Source organism: Hemibagrus wyckioides, linkage group LG09, assembly GCF_019097595.1.
Source record: "Hemibagrus wyckioides isolate EC202008001 linkage group LG09, SWU_Hwy_1.0, whole genome shotgun sequence".
Taxonomy (NCBI): Eukaryota; Metazoa; Chordata; class Actinopteri; order Siluriformes; family Bagridae; genus Hemibagrus; species Hemibagrus wyckioides.
The window spans coordinates 9,908,050-9,926,276 of record NC_080718.1 but is presented as its reverse complement, the minus strand read 5'-3'; the positions used below and the strand labels follow the sequence as shown (position 1 = coordinate 9,926,276).

Sequence of the window (18,227 nt, the reverse complement as noted above, 5' to 3'; positions counted from 1 at the left end):
TTTCCTTTCTTGTGAGCATTTCCCAATCAGCCCTCAATTTTCATGAAAGACATGTCACACAGCAAATTAAACCCTTGGCAATATAATTACTGCTAAGAAGCCCACAACAGTTACTGAACTGTGTAAAAGACTGGAAGAAGAGTGGATCAAGATCATACCAAGGCAGTGTGTGAAACTAGGGAAGTCCTGGGGCCACAGATGTGCTGAAGTCATTCAAAGCAAGGGCCTCCTAACCCTAACCCAAAATAAAGTGTTTTGTTGAAGTGCCTTGATGTTAGTTTTAGACCATGCTGGTATACACACAGCTAATACTCCCTTAAATTTTGTGTGATGAATATGAACAATATTTCACAAAAAGTGTTTATAATTTGTTTGTCTGATTTTGATCGCTTCACCACAGTCAGTCTGTGTAGTCTGTGCTGGTTTCTTTCCATTGATAGGGAACAGAGGGGCTGACAAATTGCGGAAAGTAACAGACGTCTGTACAGTCTGTAACTGTACACTCACGACGTGCGCCTCTAAATGCAGGTGTTAAAATGGCCAGTCTGCTAGGACGCTCTGTGTTTCGCTCTTTACATTAACGGCATTCCGCCGCAGGCTAGCGCTACCAAATGAGGAAGCACGTGACTGCCGACTGACCAATCAGGCAACAGTGACGTGCTTCACGAAATTTGAACATTGTTGTGTAGCCAATAGCGTGGTGTTTGTGGGGCAGCGCTGCCGTTTGAAACACGTCCACAAAGGAAGTATAGTTAGAGAGCTAAAAATTAGCTAACTGGTGCGTTAGGACGGTGGAAATTAATGTTGTTTATATAGAAGACGGTTATAATTCGTATTATGCCTGAATACGGACGGGGGAAACGTTTAAATGCGTCAAAAATGTTGAACAGGTAGGGTGGCTAGTTAGCTAACAGCGCGCATATTGATTGTGAAGCGACGTAACGTTAACGTAAGTAGCGACACTTTTAGCTACGTTGTGTTTATGCGCTGAAAGACGAACATATTTCGCTGTTTTAACTGATAAGACGCACGTTTTCTATAGCGTGTGGAGCCACTGGTTCTCTTTAACAGTCCTCTGCACTATGGGGATGGTGTAAGCTTGGCTAAAACCGCAAACTAGTCAAACGTCTGGAGCATAGTCGATACAGGCATTTATACTTAGGCGTGTCTGAGCACCTTGTTTGCTAAAACAGCGTTCTTGTCCATCTTAGCTGAAATAAAAGGCTAAGTGGGTGAGTACAGTTTAAAGAAGAAGTATGAAGACCGCGGAGAGAAATGTGGTGCGTCTTGCAGTTGTGCAGCACCTTCGCAAAACCTACGCCATCAAGACGAAGAACTGGAACAAATGCAAAAGCAGCAAGAGCACACCAGGCAATGGGGTGAGGAAACAGCCAGTCTGTGCCAAAAAATCTAAGCTGGATAACATTGTGTACTTTTTTTTTTTTTGGCTTAATGTTTAACAGTTTCAGCTGCGCGCATTTGACTCGCAAGTTTCTGTGGGGAAAAGGTTTTCGAAGAATCAAAAGGTTTTCCCTTGCACTTTATCATGTGTGATGCGATTCATTTGAACAAATGAGGAAAAGTTGCCCCATTTCCTGCTTAGTTCATCATACATGAGGGTGATGCACATAACCTAATTTTCAGGCGGAAGATGTTATTAGTAGTAGTATTATTTGTAGCGAAATACAGATAATGTAGTAAAGTGATACGGTTTTGTGACGACTCTTTTCCACAACCAGTGGGGTTTTCGTTTGATTCAAAAGTGTAATTATGCCACTGCAACCAATGTAGGAGAGAATGTATTTCAGGTTGCTTGTGAACCACAAGGAGAGGAAATTATGTTGCAGAACCAGCAAAACTTCCACTTCATGCCATAGATTACTCGTGACTAGTATATATTCGTACTACAGGGCCTGTATTAGTCTATCTGTCTTTTTGCAAGTAAATTCAGCTTATTTTGACTATGGACCATGCAACCCCATGGACAGTCATTCATTTTAGTGTTTATTTTTTAAAAGCATGGAATGGACTAGGACCACTTTGTTTTGAATCCAGTGGAGCATGAACTAAGCCATAGTCAGAGATGTGATTTGAATACAGTTTGCTTGCGAACGTTTGTTTGTCGTGTTCACATTTGCACAGAAATCTCAGTCATCACACTGAGTGGCATTCACACCTGGTGTTAAAATGTGTCCTGTGTGATCTGATTATAAATAGACAGCACTGGGTACATGTGGTAAAACAATCCAGTGTGTCTCTGAGGTTTGTTGTGATGCACTCAAAACACTTCCAAAGGTGGTCTGGGATGCATTTGACCACATCATGCTACGCTCACAGATTTGGCATCACACTGCGACAGAGTGACCATTCTTTATCAGTGAGCACCATGAGCAATGAGAGATTCGAATTCTGGCTAAATTAGTGACCGTGGTTGTTGGCGACTAGATGTGGCTGTGTCCAGCGATGCAACAAAGTTGAGAAAAGTTTGACTTTATGTAACTATGAAGAGACTACCAATGGCAGTGAAGACAGTAGAGCATACACTGCTTTTCCTCCATCTTGTTTATGATACTTGTACACACTAGTGAATTTTATATACATACACTAAATGTTTCACTTTAGCATCAAGAAAACTGATTTGGAATGGTAAACTTTATTACTATGGAAACCAGTAGTATGAACTAGTACTGTTGACAGCATAGTACACCGACTGGTGACTAGCAGTGATAAAATCAGCTGCCTAATCAGCATCATTTCTTTAGGCAGGATATGCATAATCAGACATAATCATGGAAATTTTGCTAAATCCATGAATGCTCCAAGCACTCATCATTCTGCATAACTGGTACACACCCACAGGATTCTCTTGGGTTTTATGGTTTAAACAGCTGAGAAGAATGTAGCTGAGTTTGGTAGATTCCTTAATCATCTAATCTCTCTTTTACATTTCATAAGCAGACCACAGGCACAAAAGACAGAATATTTCTGCCTGAAAACATGTGCAGCTGAAGACTGTGATGCAGTAGATGTGTGTGACAGCCTTCCTCCAGCAGACAATATGTATAAAATCTGATTACAAGTAAACACTGGAGGCATATTCAAAACACCAGGTGTATGTGACTCAGTTTTGGCTGTTTGCCTGTGATTGAATCAGTTGAGATAGATGTTAATGCCAGGTGTGAATCTGGGCCTCTGAAACTGCTTGAAATATTAACATAAATCGAGTGTAAATTATCATATAGGCTAGGTTTTTAATGTGTCTTGCTTTTAAACATTTGTTTTATTTAGTTTTTAAACTGGAAGGAAATGCATTGAATTCATGCACTTTCCAAAAGGAGGTATTTGTACCAGCCCTGGCTGTGAGGTAACCAAACATTGTTTGTTATTTAAAAGTGGGAAGAGCCACTTAATGTCCTGCGCTAACATCCCGTTTTTGGTGTAAATTGTCAACGTCAAATAACTCTGCCATTTCAAGCAGATTCATGGTGACTTAAAAATGAGGGGGGGGGGCGACCATATGCAGACGACAAAAATAAGATGTATAGATTTTTCCTGCACATGTAAAGGTCAACAACCCTCTTACAGTTAGCTTCATTACCTGTTTTTAAATGAAAGGTTTCTATTTATTGATATTGGCGTCATTCATTTTACTTTACGGTTTCTTTTTCTGAGAGGAATAGAAGATTCTTTATTTGAAACTAGTTGTTTTTAATTATTTAATTTGAAGTAAATTCAGTAATAGAATTCGGTGCTTGCATAACTTTTGTTCAAGTGAACACTGAAGGACCTGTTCACATATTTTCCCCTCAAAACACTAATTCACTTGGCAGACCTGAGATATCTGTTAAATTGTAAACAGGGCTCTTCCCCTCCAGCTATGGAATGTCTCTCATCAACAGCTGTCTTGACATTTTTCTCATGTGTAGACTTGTAGTAATGAGAATCAGAAGTATTGCAGTTGCTTCATTAAAAAAACCCCATGAATGTTGGATTTGTAACCTGATGAAAATAAATTAGAACCACAGTTCTTAGATTCTTTCAATAAACTGATGGCATGCTAAATTATGTTTTTCCAGACAAAGGTCTTTGGCATTGCTTTAGAGAGTCTACCACATTGTCATGTGCTAGACTATGGAGATATACCCTGGTAAGATGGTTTATTATCTTTTTAATGGTTGTGCTTTAAGTTTATCATTGAGCAAATGCACCCTAGAAAGTTTTACCCTGCTTTACCAGTTTGTATTTAATTTTAAATTCAATGTCAGAATTAGACTCGTTTTACAGTTTGTAGTAAGAGTATTGCATGCGAAAATAGTAGTGTTTCATCCACATCTCTAACATCTGCCTCCTCATTTAGCTTCCTTGTGGATGCCTGTACATGCCTTCTGGGACATTTGGAAACAGAGGGCCTGTTTAGAAAATCAGGTTCTATTGTTCGTGTGAAGGCGCTTAGGGTGAGTGACTTCTTTGACTTTCAGCTAAGAGGTCCTGACTGGGAGTTTGTGTTAAACAGTGACTACATTGTTCTGGCTCTGTAGGTGAAGTTGGATCAGGCAGAAGAGTGCCTGTCCACTGCGCTGCCCTCAGATGTAGCCGGACTCCTCAAGCAGTTCTTCAGGGAGATGCCTGAGCCTCTTTTGGCCACAGACCTACAGAGCAGCTTTCTGAAAGCCCAGGAGCTGCCCACCTCGGAGGAGAGGACATCAGCAACCCTCCTGCTGTCTTGTGTGTTGCCTCATGAGAATTTAAACACTCTGCGCTACTTCTCCAGCTTCCTAAAAAGGGTTTCTCAGAGGTAAGCTGAATATGTCTATATGACTTCATTAGTCTTGTGTGTTTTGATGTCACGTTTCCCATCATTTTTATTTTATAAAGATGTTATAATTTATGATAGGGCTTTATTATGTTACATTAAAGGTGTGTAGTCATTAATTTTTTTTTACATAGGGTCTGCCTCAATCAGCTCCCTAGTTCAGTCTTGGCACTGACCAGTAAGTCTGCCATTTTAAGGGCTGTCTCAATCGCAAAAGCTTTCCAGTGTACTAAGATGTTCGCTCATTTAAAAAAAATCCCACAGTGCACCACAAAAAGCAGGGTATATGGATAATCACTATGCTCCCTTAATGGGAATGAAGTCAAATTCTAAAAAGTATCTTGGCTAAATAAATATGGCTAACTCTCAGCTAATTTTGTCTACAAATATAAGTGACTTGTTGTAGCTCTCAAATGATTACTTACATTAGCAATTTTTCACTAATTGACATTCTATACTTGGTCTGTTTGAGTCTAACTACTTGAATGTTTAATTACCTTAAAAAAAGTCCATTAGCTAGCCTATGCCTCTGCTTTAACTAAAGAAGCAAATGTGATTTAAAAAGTGCCCTAACTCATGTACATGACGTACTGATTTATGAGCTTGGGAGTTATGTAAGATGCACACATGGCTCATATATGTTGATGGGGAAATTCAGGGCCGTAGCTGTGTTATAGATTGGCTCAATTGGTGTTTAGCTAGGAAAGATTTTTAAAACCATTAACTTCTTCGTAGATGTATTGATTATTGCTTTTAAACAGCTGTTGCTGTCTGAGGTCATTTGACCCACTTTCTGGAACATAATTTTTTCTAAAAAGTTGAAACAATTTTATTTTCAGGTTTTTGTTTTGTGTAAATTAAAGTGAATAAATGTTTAAAGAGAATTCCATTTAACAATAAACATGACTGTTGTATGTTTAGAGAACCAGAACTCCAATCAAACTTTCCTTTGTTCCAGATCTGCTGAAAACAAGATGGACAGTAGCAATCTTTCTGTCATTTTTGCGCCGAACCTCTTTCTCTGGGGGGATGGAACAGACAAAGTAAATGCCAGCACAGAGAAGAGACTAAAGCTTCAAGCTGCTGTGGTGCAGTGCTTTATTGAAAACGCTCAGGATCTAGGTATTTAATTCATTACTTCTGATTAAGATGAAGAGGTGAATAAGTATCTTTAGCAGAAATACTTGTAGATACTTTCTTTTTACTTATTCATTTTAGTGTCTTTTATTATTAAATCCATAGTTCAGACAGTATTATAAAGTTTGCTTGTGTTCTGAAGACATTGGTGTTTTTTTCAGGTGTGGTACCTGAGTTCCTTATGGCCAAAGTTCCAGCCATGCTAGGCTGTGAATCCGGAGTGTTTTCCCCTTCGGATGCTACCGAGGAGGGAAGTACACCCTCGGGCGTAAAGAGGTGCAGGCGCAGTTTAGGAGGTAAGAGCATGATGTGTGAAATGTCAGTGGGCTTATTTCCACCAACCCCATTGTTTGAATGGAAGCTATTGGTAATGAGTTTGAAAAGTGACATACAATGAAACAGAGGCCTTTCTTAGCAAAGTGATTTAAACATAGGCCTTCACAGATGAGTGGTTTTGTCTTGCATTCCAGATATGGTAAATGGAGCTCTGACTAGGTTAAAAAGTAATAGAACCCCTTCAAATACACCTCAGCTTGATGCAACAGGTGGGTATGCAGTATGCTCAGGAAAGGCTTGGCTGTATGTCTGTTGAATGCATGAAAGTCATGTTACTTGAGTAGCTAAGCTGCAAAATATGTCCAGGGCAAATGTTTCTCAACCTAGTCCTTAGAGTCCCTAGTGGACCAAGCATTTAAGTATCAAAGCATAGATTACAATCTACAACACAATGGCCATGATTCAACAGTGTTTACAAATTTTTAAACCAGCACAGTAGCAGATCTATGCTGTGACCTATGTAATTATGTGTATTTGTATTAAAAAAAAAATACAAAAACAGTCTGGTAATCTTTTCTTCTGCAAGTCCAAAACTGATCTCATCTGCTGAGAGTGGAAACGGGTTTTAGTTGAAGACCCTTGTACTAGACTACTTTTTGTTCTTTTCCTGTTTTTAATACACACAGTTGAGGAATTAAGTGTATTGCATTGTCATTCAGCTGTCTTGGGAGTGGAATAGAGTGCAGCTTGTGGTGCTCTGAGGAATAGGCTGGGAAACAATGATTTGGATGTAGTAAAATGTTTCTTCTAATCTGCTTGCTGACGCTTTTTTAATGCAAAAAAGAATTAAAAAAATGAGGTTGGAAGATTTGTTGAAGCTTTTCAGTCTTTTAGCAAACATGCTTTCCCTGCTACAGAAAATAAAGGGCTAGTTCTTAGATTGCTTGCTTGCTCTTGTTTGGGAGATGCCTAAGATGAATACCATCTTTTTATTTTTTATATATATATATATATATATATATATATATATATATATATATATATATATATATATATATATATATATATATATATATGAGAGATTAAGTTTCCTTTAAATGCTTGTTGAGCTGATTTTGATTTCTGAATGCGCCTTGCTTATTTTATTTATTTTTTTTTTGCTTCTTTTGCTGTATGATTTTCCAAATATTTGAAACACTTTTCCTTAAGTTTTGTGTTCAATTTATCTAGTGGCTTTCTAACAGCCACACTGTGTTGCATTTCTCAATTACCATTCCATTACACATGTAGTTATCAGGGGAGACAAAGTGAACAGAGCTGTGACACTTTGCTTAATATTCCATTCTATGCATGTGTGCTCCACTGTTAGCCCAGCAAACATGCTCCTCATGTACCATTCCCTCAAGTCCTGCTCTAACATGAAAGTTCTATGTAGTATACTTTTTTCCGTTTAACACATTGCTTGAATAAATGCCTCAATTACAGTAGTAGACTTAATAATTATGATGTTTGTGGGCGACATTTTATTACATGCTGTGCATTGTATAAATTTAATTAGTTTATGGTTTGCAACTTCATTAAAATCCTGTCCAAATGCTGTAACCTCCTAGATCTGTTGCTTATTTATTATGTTTCTCGAAACACACATAACAAAGTGCATTCTGGACTGCATATATGGTGCTGAGTGGTTTGAGCAAACAGAGCAGGATGTTAAAAAAGGTGCTGTCCACTTGAGTTTTATCAGCGCCCTGCCCTGCTCTGCTCCACTCACATGCTAATACACACTATTGTATTTTTAAACCAAAATAACCAATTAGTCATTTTCTTTTTAAAGTGCATATCCATTCCTGCTAGTAGGCTGCTGAAAGCTGTATTATGTGTCCATGAGAAGAGACAAACGTGTGCCATGGGTGAAGTGGTTGAGAAATGCTGACTTGAATAGTAGCTGCTTAGGCAAAGCTGCTTCTACCCATGTTATCATTCAGGTTTTTATTTCTTGTAAAGTCATTAATAATAAACTATTAAATTAGGTTAACCAATTCCAATCTTAATTTTCTAGTCATTTCCACTGGTACCCCTGTTGGAACCCCTAAGCGCAAACTGCCCCTAGAGTCAGGACACAGTTATGGATTCTCCAACAAAAAGCGCAAGTCGATCAAGAACATTGGGCTGGACCTTCTGCCAACTGCCTTTTTTGGAGGAACCTCCACACCTGGATCAGGTACACATTATTTAAACATGGACAAGGTCTCTCTCAACATTTTCACACCAAATTTATTTTAATGACTTATTGATGGATCATAATGTATGTTGGTACAATGAAAAGGTTATATATACATTGTTGGGTCCCTCAGTCCACAGTGCCTCAGGAACCCTGGATTCATTTAGCTCGCCCTCAGTCAGTAAAAGTAGCCGCCTGACTGCCAGCTCGGCAAGAAGAAAGAGCAAAAGATTGAACTACAGAAACATTAACAGGTATGTTACATCACAACCTTCTAAATGAAAATGGAGGAATTATACATCTCACTGATATTGTCTGTTTAAAATTAAATGTACTGTTTGGGTTTAGAGAAGTCTGCTCAAGTCAGCACTTTTCATAATTATTAATTATTTTGTTCTATTCATATGTTAATTCCCCCTTTTCCTTGCTTAGAAAATCACAGATGATCTATTCCCCCCCCCCTTTAAAAAAAAAAAAAAAAAAAACCTTGACCACTTCTACTTGCCCTATTTAGTCATCTAGGACACAAATACTCTTTCCAAATCACAAACAACTCATTTGCTGTAAAGGAACAATTCGAATTTGAAGGGACTCTCATAATGTTATTAACCAAGTACAGGTAGAAAGCCAGGTTAAATCCACATGAAGTGCCCTGATGATTACACATAGCTTTTTAGAGATAAATGAATAAACTGCTGTAAATTGTCTAATTATTTAATACTAGATTAATTTAATTTAATACTAATCATAATTTTGATGATTTAATATATATGTATAAAACATGACAGTATGACTGTTTCAGTCAACTAGCTTCATTGACGAGACAAGCTGCCAGAAACTGATCCTTCTCACATAAATTTAATTTAATTCTGATAAATGCTGATAAAATTCAGCATTAATCTCATCCAGATGAGGTTTAGGAGAGAAATCAGATCTTTATAAGCTGAGTGGAAATTTTATAAGCCCGCAAATTCACGACTTTGTCTAATCGAACACATTCCCATAAGGCACAAACCGTGAAGTTAACATTTTCCCTTGGGTAGAAAATGCTGTTATGCATATTACACACATGCCAAAACAATGCCTTATCATTTCCATATCTATCCAAGAAGCATATTCTAGAAAATACTGCAACTCAGACCCTTAATCTGCTCTAAAATTAACTTAAAACACATTAGACATCCCTCCATTATCAGAACTTCTAAATATTTCTAATAACTAAAGTTCTATATAAAATTTGTGTCCAAATTCAATCCTGCAACTATCAAACCATCTATAAACTCCACTAAATCCCTGAACGTGTGCTGTGGTATTTGGCACCAAGATGTTAGCAGCAGACGCTGTAAAACCTGTAAGTTGCAATGTGGGCCCTCCATGGATTGGACTTGTTTGTCCAGCACATGACTCAGATACTCGATTGGATTGAGATCTGGGGAAGTTGGAGGTCAACTTAACACCTCACACTTGTTGTGCTTATCAAACCATTCCTGAACCATATTTGCTTTGTGGCATGATGCATTATCCTTCTGAAAGAGGCCACAGCTTTCTGCAGTGCACAGGGGTCAGCATGGGCACCCTGACTGGTCTGCAGCTATGCAGCCCCATATGCAACAAATACACTGTGTATTCCTTTCTATCAGAACCAGCATTAAATTCTTCAGCAATTTGAGCAACAGTAGTTCGTCTGTTGGGTCAGACCACATGGGCCAGCCTTCTCTCCACACGTGCATCAATGAGCCTTGGCCACCCATGACCCTTTTGCAAGTTCACCGCTTTTCCTTCCTTGGACCACTTTTGATGGATACTGACCACTGCAGACTGGGAACACCCAACAAGAGCTGCAGTTTTGAAGATGCTCTGATCCACTTATTTATCCTTCATGATTTGGCCCTTTATCAAACTTGCTCAAATCTTTATGCTTGCCCATTTTTCCTGCTTCTAACACATCAACTTTGAGAACAAAATGTTCACTTTCTGCCTAAAATATCCCACCCACTAACAGGTGCCATGGCCAGGGCCTGTTTTCTAAATCGCAACATCCCACTCCCCCCTTTACTCTGCTAACTTGGAGATGGACTTGGGATCAAGATCACAAAGAAAAACACAACCTTCTTCTTATTGTTAACTATTGCCAAGAAAACCATACTAACAAGCTGCAAATCACAGCACTACATGAATGTCTAAAAAATCTAATAATCAACTACACAAACATGGAAATCCAACTCTGCCACAATAAATAAAATCCCATAAACAAATATAAAAAAAACCCCACAAAATCCTACCAAGTTTAACCCAAAATTGAACACCACTGAGTACCGAATCACTTCAATAGCTTACAATAGTAACCACATACCAAACCACATAACCAAAGCTATATGCACAGAACTCTTGCTCAAACTCAGCTAAATTACACATACATATACATTTACAGAAACCATAATACATGTTAATTAACTCAACAGACATTCCAGCTACTACTCCATCCACTTTCCTGATGTACATCATGTCCATGTCACATCCACCTTCTTGTCTGCTGTTTTGTTTCGTCTATTGTTCCATCTGTTATGTCCTACACCCAGACATACCTTTTAAATACTTAAAACACAGTGAAAATTTAATAGATAAATTAAGTCTTCATGGTCCTCCACAGAGGGTTGGTGGTGGCAGTGAAAAGAAAACAACATTTTATGATTGTCTTCTACAAAGTTAGCCATTAATGTTTGGTTGTTTTATGACATTGCGTTTATAAACATAAGATTTAAAGAACATCTGTATCTTATACTCCTACATAATTGTATTGTACCATGGTTTGTCTAGATGTTTTATGGTAGCAAGAATTATCTAGAAATTGTTAGATCATGTTACTCATTAGCACTGATTAAAATTTTTTGATAACCCCATTAAACTTTATTTAATTTGGGAAATAACTAGTACCTTGATTGCCTGCAGTTTCCAATTTGTGCTAATGCACACAAAGAACAGATTTACATTGAACATTATTGAACGTTAATAGCTCCCCCTTGTGGATCAGCTTTGTACCTCGCATTGCCACCTTCATCAAGCTAAAGGTTCATGCTTTGTATATAAAAAAACAAATATTAGCAAAATCTGGACTCTGATCTAAATCACTTGCATGCAGTTGGTCAATTGAAATGTCTGCTTTTAAGTGTTGGATTATTTATTATTACTTAATTAATTACTTGCTTACTTTCCAGAGTTGAATCAGGAAAGTCCGGCTGCTTTTCTCCAAGGGTGGCCAAAAAAGAGACCACGAGAAAGTCTTTGCGTCTGCGCTTCAGCCTTGGGAAAACCAGCAGAGATTGTGTAAGTCCATCTCTGTCTGCCTCCTCAAGAAACTGCACAATTCAACTTTAATCAACCTCCTCAGTCTCCTTGTTTGTCATTGATATATAAATTTGCATGTTTTTAATGTGCATTTAGAATGTTGCATGTTGGAATGCAGATAATTAACTTGCAATTAATAGATTATTTCTAAAGGCTGTAATACAATCATTAATAGTATACAGTTCGGTATGTTTATGACCCTTGTGTTCATCACCTTCTATGATTTTTAACATTTGCAATTTAATTACTGGTGTTAATTATTTTTTTCCCTTTTTTGGCAATAACATGTAGGGTCTCCTCTGTTCAACAACCAGAATTAGTCAGTGGTAGAGAAAACAGTTGGATAATAATCAGGCATTGGATTCAGTATCTGGAAATCTGCAATCCTGAATTGACTGCTACCTCTATTATCATCCAGCCATTTTTATAAATGTGTACTTTTTACAGTAGACATTACATTTTAGTCTGTTTATAAGTGAACAGGCTTTGTTGTCCTCTGGTGTGATGTGTGAAAACAAGGAAACACAACAATATTGAGCTGTAGCTGTTTAAATGACAGGAGTAAAATACCATGCACAGCACTTAGCATTCAGATGAAAATTATTACTGAACTTTACATTTTGGAAGGGGAAATAAGACATGTTGGGATGGACAGTTTATTTTTAATTGTGGGTGTTTTAATGTTTATTATTAACCGTCTGGACTTGGGGGGGAAAATGAGCAATAAGTGTTTTTGTTTATTTTAACAGTATGTGATGTTTTTGTCACTTGTATCCACATACTTTCTGTGACTGTGCCTAACTTTGCACATTTGTATTAATATTATATTAAGAGAAAAGATATGATGTTTATTAGCTCTGTCTAAACTATAAATGTGACTACTAAAAATAAAATGTATATTAAGAATGAAAGACACTAATAGTTAACCTTTTAGCTGCTTGATACAAAGCTTTTTAATAGAAAGCTTTACTGACAGATGGCCTGGTTTTGGGTTTTTCTTTATACCTGATATCTTGACGTATTATACTAAAATGTCTATATTGCACCAAAAATAAAAACTATATATTAATACTTGCACTCATGGCCACTATCATTGAATTTTCTTTTATTATTGTTATTTCTGGTGTTATCATAGTTTTTCATATTACATACTTCACAGCACTTGAAAGAGCAGACACACGGGTCTTATACATTCAGGATTTAAAAAGAAAGTGCCTTTATTATTTCAACAGAGTGTCATTTCAAATTCTCTACCGGTGCCAAAGGGGTCAGAGGTCATTGGCTGGCGCCTAGCGACACAAGAGAGTGTCACCAGTTTTCACTTCAAAGACGCTGCATTTAGTCCAGCTGTACTGACAAACAGTACTTCACAAGGTCAGTCTTTATGTATGTTTTTACTATATTTTACTACATTCTTTGAAAACGTTTGTCTGTTTGTACCTGTTTGTGAGTTCCTGTGATAGCAGGGGCCACAAGCATCTTGGCTTACTAGTACCCTGTTTAAAACCTCCAAATCTGACCATGTGACAGACACTTTTACATATGCAATCTCTTGCAATTTGAACTCATGCAAACCAGGCAGTGTGAAGGACTCTTCAGTCAAAAACCCTATCCACCCCACTATTTGGTTGCAGACAGAACTAAGTAATTTAGTGAATTTAGTGCCATTTTTATAAACTATATTTACATCATGTCCTCAAGCTGTATTTAAATTATTGGACTTTGTTGTTCAAACTTATGTAGGAAGGAGCATTGACCTAGGTTCGTTCATCAAGACAAATAAACCTTGTACTGATTCATAAACTGCAGATCATTCAGCAGATTACAATTAACCCAGATATGAGGAAAGTAAATGTTGAATGGAAAAGCTTATTAGTTTGCTGCACAAAAAGCTTTTTTGTTTCGTGGTGAGTAAAAAACGAAATATAATATAGAACTAAATGCTTAAAAGTTTCAATAGATAAATGGATGGCACAATAAATCAGTCCATTTAGTTTTTTTATGGTCCTTGCTTGTTAGTGAAATTAATGCTATTGTATCTGACTAGACATTTTTGGAAGTGTGCTTTTTTTGTGTGTGTTTATAGCTGAAATCTAGTAGAAAGTTTAAGCCCATATGGTTATGTAAAATCTAATTATTGCTAGATTTTGGTTAATTTCAAAACTTGATTCTAAATCTAGCCCACTCAAATGAAATAATGTTCAATTTAAAGCTTTATAAGTGACGAATTAAATTACACCCAATCTATTTACTATGAATTTACATAATACAAACGTGTGAGGATGCCCAGGCTGATGAACTGCATTTGTGTTAACCATTTTAAAAATCACCTGTTCACACTTAACCCCATCATCATTTTAGTACAAGCTTTGTACATTTATGACTATTAATCACACTCATTATTCATTATTCATTTTATATTGCTTAATTTAGGGTGGTAATGTAGTGCAATTGGTCATGTGGCTTCAGAACTTTTTCATTGAGCTACATTTGAGGTCATAGGTTTACATGTGCTTTGCAGTATCTGCAAGAAAAAAAATGCATTTTGCTTTTATTTAGTTCTGCCCTGAATAAGCTATTTCACAGATGTTTACATACGCCGATTAGGCAAAAAATTGGTGAAGTGAATAACACTGACTATCTCCTCATCATGGTACCTGTTAGTGGGTGGGATATATTAGGCAACACGTGAAAATTTTGTCCTCAAAGTTGATGTTAGAAGCAGGAAAAGGGGTAAGTGTAAGGATTTGACAGAGTTTGACAAGGGCCTAATTGTGATGGCTAGACCACTGGATCTTGTGGGGTGTTCCCAGTCTAGAGTCAGTATCTACCAAAAGTGGTCCAAGGAAGGAACAGTGGTGAACCAGTGACAGGTTCATGGACAGCCAAGGCTCATTGATGCACGTGGGGAGCGAAGGCCAGCCCGTGTGATCCGTTCCAACAGATGAGCTACTGTTGCTCAAACTGCTGAAGAAGTTAATGCTGGTTCTGTTAGAAAAGTGTCAGAATACACAGTGCATGATGGGTCAGGGCTGTTTTAGCAGCAAAAGGGGAACCCACACAATATTAGGCAGGTGGTCATAATGTTATGCCTAGTCAGTGTATAATCCACAAGACAAAATAATAACTTAAGTTTGCTTTTGAACTTTTCTTAATACTGCTGGATGAGTTGGTACCTGGATGATCAGTGACTTTTATGTTTTGTGATGAGTCCTTGTTTGTCCTGAGCAGTTAAAATGCCCATGGTTCTTTAGATAAAAACCTACAGCTCTAACAAATTCTTTGCTTTTCCAGGATCTTGTGCATATTTGACTCCATATTTGAGGCTATATTATGTTGAGATCCATCTTTTCACACTTTTGACAGCTGTGGACTCATACACAACTATTACAAAATGTTCAAAACATTCACTGATGCTCAGGAAGGCAACATGATTACATTAAGGACAATCAGTGTGAATAGTTATTTTTATGTCTTCTGGGAAACATGTAAATATCTTAAGATTCTGTAGGGCATTATCAAATGGAAAAAAAAAAAACTTTAACTGATCTAATTTGCACCAATCATCCTGTTCAAAAAAGACCTCCCTATGTCTTTATGCAGTGTGCTGTCCTTTTTGAGAATCAGTGAATGTTTGTGTGAAACTTCTTTACCTGAACTGCATGTTAGTTTTCTGGTTTGAACAGATATACCTTATTCATACTGTTGCCAAATCTGCTTTACAGGAACCAAATACATCAGTAAATCCGAAGACAACCTGCTGACCCCTCGTGAGGTGGAAGAGCCCAGGACGTCCTGGAGTAGGAAGACTCTAGACGAAATCACTGAGCACTCTTTCTCTGACACGCCAATGAAAGCATACCTCAGCTACCGTTCAGAGCCAACCATTGTCATCAGCAAACCAGCTGTAACCAGCACTATTCCGAGTCTCTGCTGTGCTACTAGTGCCGAGAGCTCAGCTAGCTCTGAGTCTTTCCAAGAAGAAGGCTCTCTGGCAGCTCCTAATCTTCTGCAGGCCACTGGAGCTTTTGTAGTATCTGACAGTAAGAGTCCTACTACAGACAGAGATGGACCCAAAGACAAAACAGAGGAACCTTCGGGTGCAGAAGACATCCTTTCTTCTTCATATTCCTCTTCAATTTTACAAAATTCAGGTGAACTAAAGAAAAATGTTGAAACACCACAAAAAGTTTTGAAGGATAATGATCATAATAATTTTGGACAAGCGGAATTTGTTCCTTTGTCTCCTCTGCATATAGACAGTACTCTGTTTGAAGCTGCAGAGAGTTCAGATTTGGTGAAGTACATCTCTGTGAGTGCTGAGAAGGCCTCTGAGAGTTCTGACAATGATAACAGTTCGCTGTTTAGAGACACCTCACCAACTTCTGCAGACTGTAGCCAGCTGATTGATGCCCTTGACATTCAAAGTCCTGTGGCTTTCAGGCTCAACAGCTCAATCACAGTTCAGTCTACACCATTTTCAGGAAAAGAGCAAGCAAAGGAACTTGATACCCTGCAGTCTGAAAAGAAGGCTCTGAAAGAGCCACTGTTGTTGGGAAAGACTTCCAAGTCTAGTCAGCATGGATCTACACTTGGTTCCAAGTGTCAAATGAAAGTGGCTGACCATGTCCAACATTTCAACATGCTGACAATCAATTCGCCCAAAGTCAAAGCCCGATCGCCTTTAAAGTTCCAACGAACACCTGTACTGCAGTCAGTCCGGAGGTTCAACTCTCTGAACGAGAGGAAAGAAGCCAGGTCTGGATGGTGTGCTACACGTCAAGGTTCAACCATAACTAAAGCAGTTGGTATAAAAAGTGGCCAGTTCAATAAATCTCAACAGCATCCTCAACACTGTGAGGTCTTCTGCTCACCTCCTGATGATGCTGAAGTTTCTTTAAAGCCAAATCTACTAGTGTCTCCACAAAAGCATGCCAACAGTAGGCATAGTGCTTTGGGAGATTTAACTAATACAGTAGCACCCAAGACAAAGGGCACTGGATTGTCCACCAAATCTGGCGTATCTGAAGCAGCCAAGTCTGTTATAGTGCAAGAATCTGAGAAAGCATACAGAGGTTCACCCAAAAACCCCCTTACAACCGGCATACTTCTTTCTGCTTTGAAGCCTATAGATCTATAAAAGTGCAACTCGGATGAATCATATCTTATAGCTCTGCAATTTCTTAATTTCGTTTTCAGGGGTATTAATTTATTTTGTCTTTCAAGTGACCTTGTGCTTCATGGCCTTTTTTTTGTACTGCAGCCTGATGCCCATTTCTTTCGCATTATATGATTTCGATCTGCTGTTTGAGGGTAATTCTTGGCCTAATTTTGAATGATGATTTGAACATTGTTCTGGAAGTTTTATTAATTTAGCAGAAGCTAGATTGATAGTGTGTGTAATGGCAGAGGGCTTGGCTTTGAGGGACACTTTGTTAAAGAAATGATACAAGTTATCTCTTAACTAAAGCAAGTGAAAGATGAATATAAGGATTGAAAGTGTAAAGTGTAAGGGTTTACCCTGGATTTACTGTTGGTATTTTATGTGACTGTGCATGTCTGTGACCTGGATGGAAGGATTTTAGATAGCAGTCTTGTTTGCGTTTTAATTTATTTACACTTTTTTTTTTTCTTTTTCTTTTTTTTTCCAAATGTAATGGTTAAAGTCTTAAGCAGTGGTGAGAGTGACAGCAATGAGTGTGCTGAAAAAAAAATAGTGTGTCAAGAAGGCTTTATATGTTTGGAACAAATGTCAAAATATCAAAATTGTTAATCCGTTATGTATAATGCATGTCATGGAACTTTTTGAGCATAAAATTTCAATTACAAACCCATGTTGGAATGCCTGGAAGTTCCTTTTTTTACCACAGTATGGCGCTCTACGATTTAAGAGTTCCTCTGCTGAGATGTCTTAAGAAAAATGCCAGTGTGTGCTTAATTAAAACCAAAGTAATGCTTATTTAACATAAAGGGCTCAATAAAATGCCACAAAGGAGAATAACATACACACCCAAGCACACCATTCTCTCTTAGGACAAAGAAATATTAAAAATTGAGCCCGAAACCTCCCCTCACCCCCAATAACTTGTCTCCTGGGTGTTCTATATCATTAAATGTAATTGTTAAGCATGAATAAGTTAAAAGCATTATTAAATGTTAATTGTTGCCAGATTGATGTGGTATAAAGTGGAATAAATCACTTTAGGATGTGCTGTTATTGGAAAATAATCCCCAGTCTGCTACAACCATTTGGTCCTATTAGCTTTTTATTGTCTTTAGAATGTTTCTCCTTTATGCAAAGGATCATGGCAATTTAATAAATACGCAAATTTCTCTACTGCATTATCTTGGTGATTTCTGAGCATGCAGTAGCCGCTTCTGTCTGAAATGATTTGCCAACACTGACCAAGTACCTAGTAGTTTGTTAGGAACATC

At 37.8% G+C, this 18,227-nt stretch overlaps 1 protein-coding gene across 2 annotated transcripts; it reads left to right on the top strand.

Annotated features, from left to right (window-relative positions):
- The first annotated feature begins 687 nt into the window (after positions 1–687).
- On the top strand, positions 688–18,149 carry arhgap11a (Rho GTPase activating protein 11A). 2 transcript variants are annotated; one of them, XM_058398401.1, is made up of 12 exons: positions 688–1,379; positions 4,077–4,147; positions 4,358–4,454; positions 4,539–4,795; positions 5,772–5,935; positions 6,112–6,246; positions 6,421–6,495; positions 8,286–8,447; positions 8,581–8,701; positions 11,663–11,771; positions 13,025–13,166; positions 15,518–18,149. In XM_058398401.1, the coding sequence occupies exons 1-12, from the start codon at positions 1,257–1,259 to the stop codon at positions 16,930–16,932; spliced, it is 2,871 nt and encodes a 956-aa protein (XP_058254384.1). In that variant the 5' UTR covers positions 688–1,256; the 3' UTR covers positions 16,933–18,149. The 2 variants fall into 2 exon arrangements, with proteins under 2 accessions (XP_058254384.1, XP_058254385.1); XM_058398402.1 differs by lacking the exon at positions 6,421–6,495 and having other exon boundaries at positions 15,518–18,145.
- The last annotated feature ends 78 nt before the right edge of the window (positions 18,150–18,227 follow it).

Bases quoted from the DNA above. Each gene is read 5' to 3' on its own strand.
- arhgap11a (XM_058398401.1), top strand. From the start codon at position 1,257: ATGAAGACCGCGGAGAGAAATGTGGTGCGTCTTGCAGTTGTGCAGCAC. The intron at 4,796-5,771 runs GTAAGCTGAATA...CCTTTGTTCCAG, and splicing joins CTAAAAAGGGTTTCTCAGAG to ATCTGCTGAAAACAAGATGG. The intron at 6,496-8,285 runs GTGGGTATGCAG...TTAATTTTCTAG, and splicing joins ACCTCAGCTTGATGCAACAG to TCATTTCCACTGGTACCCCT.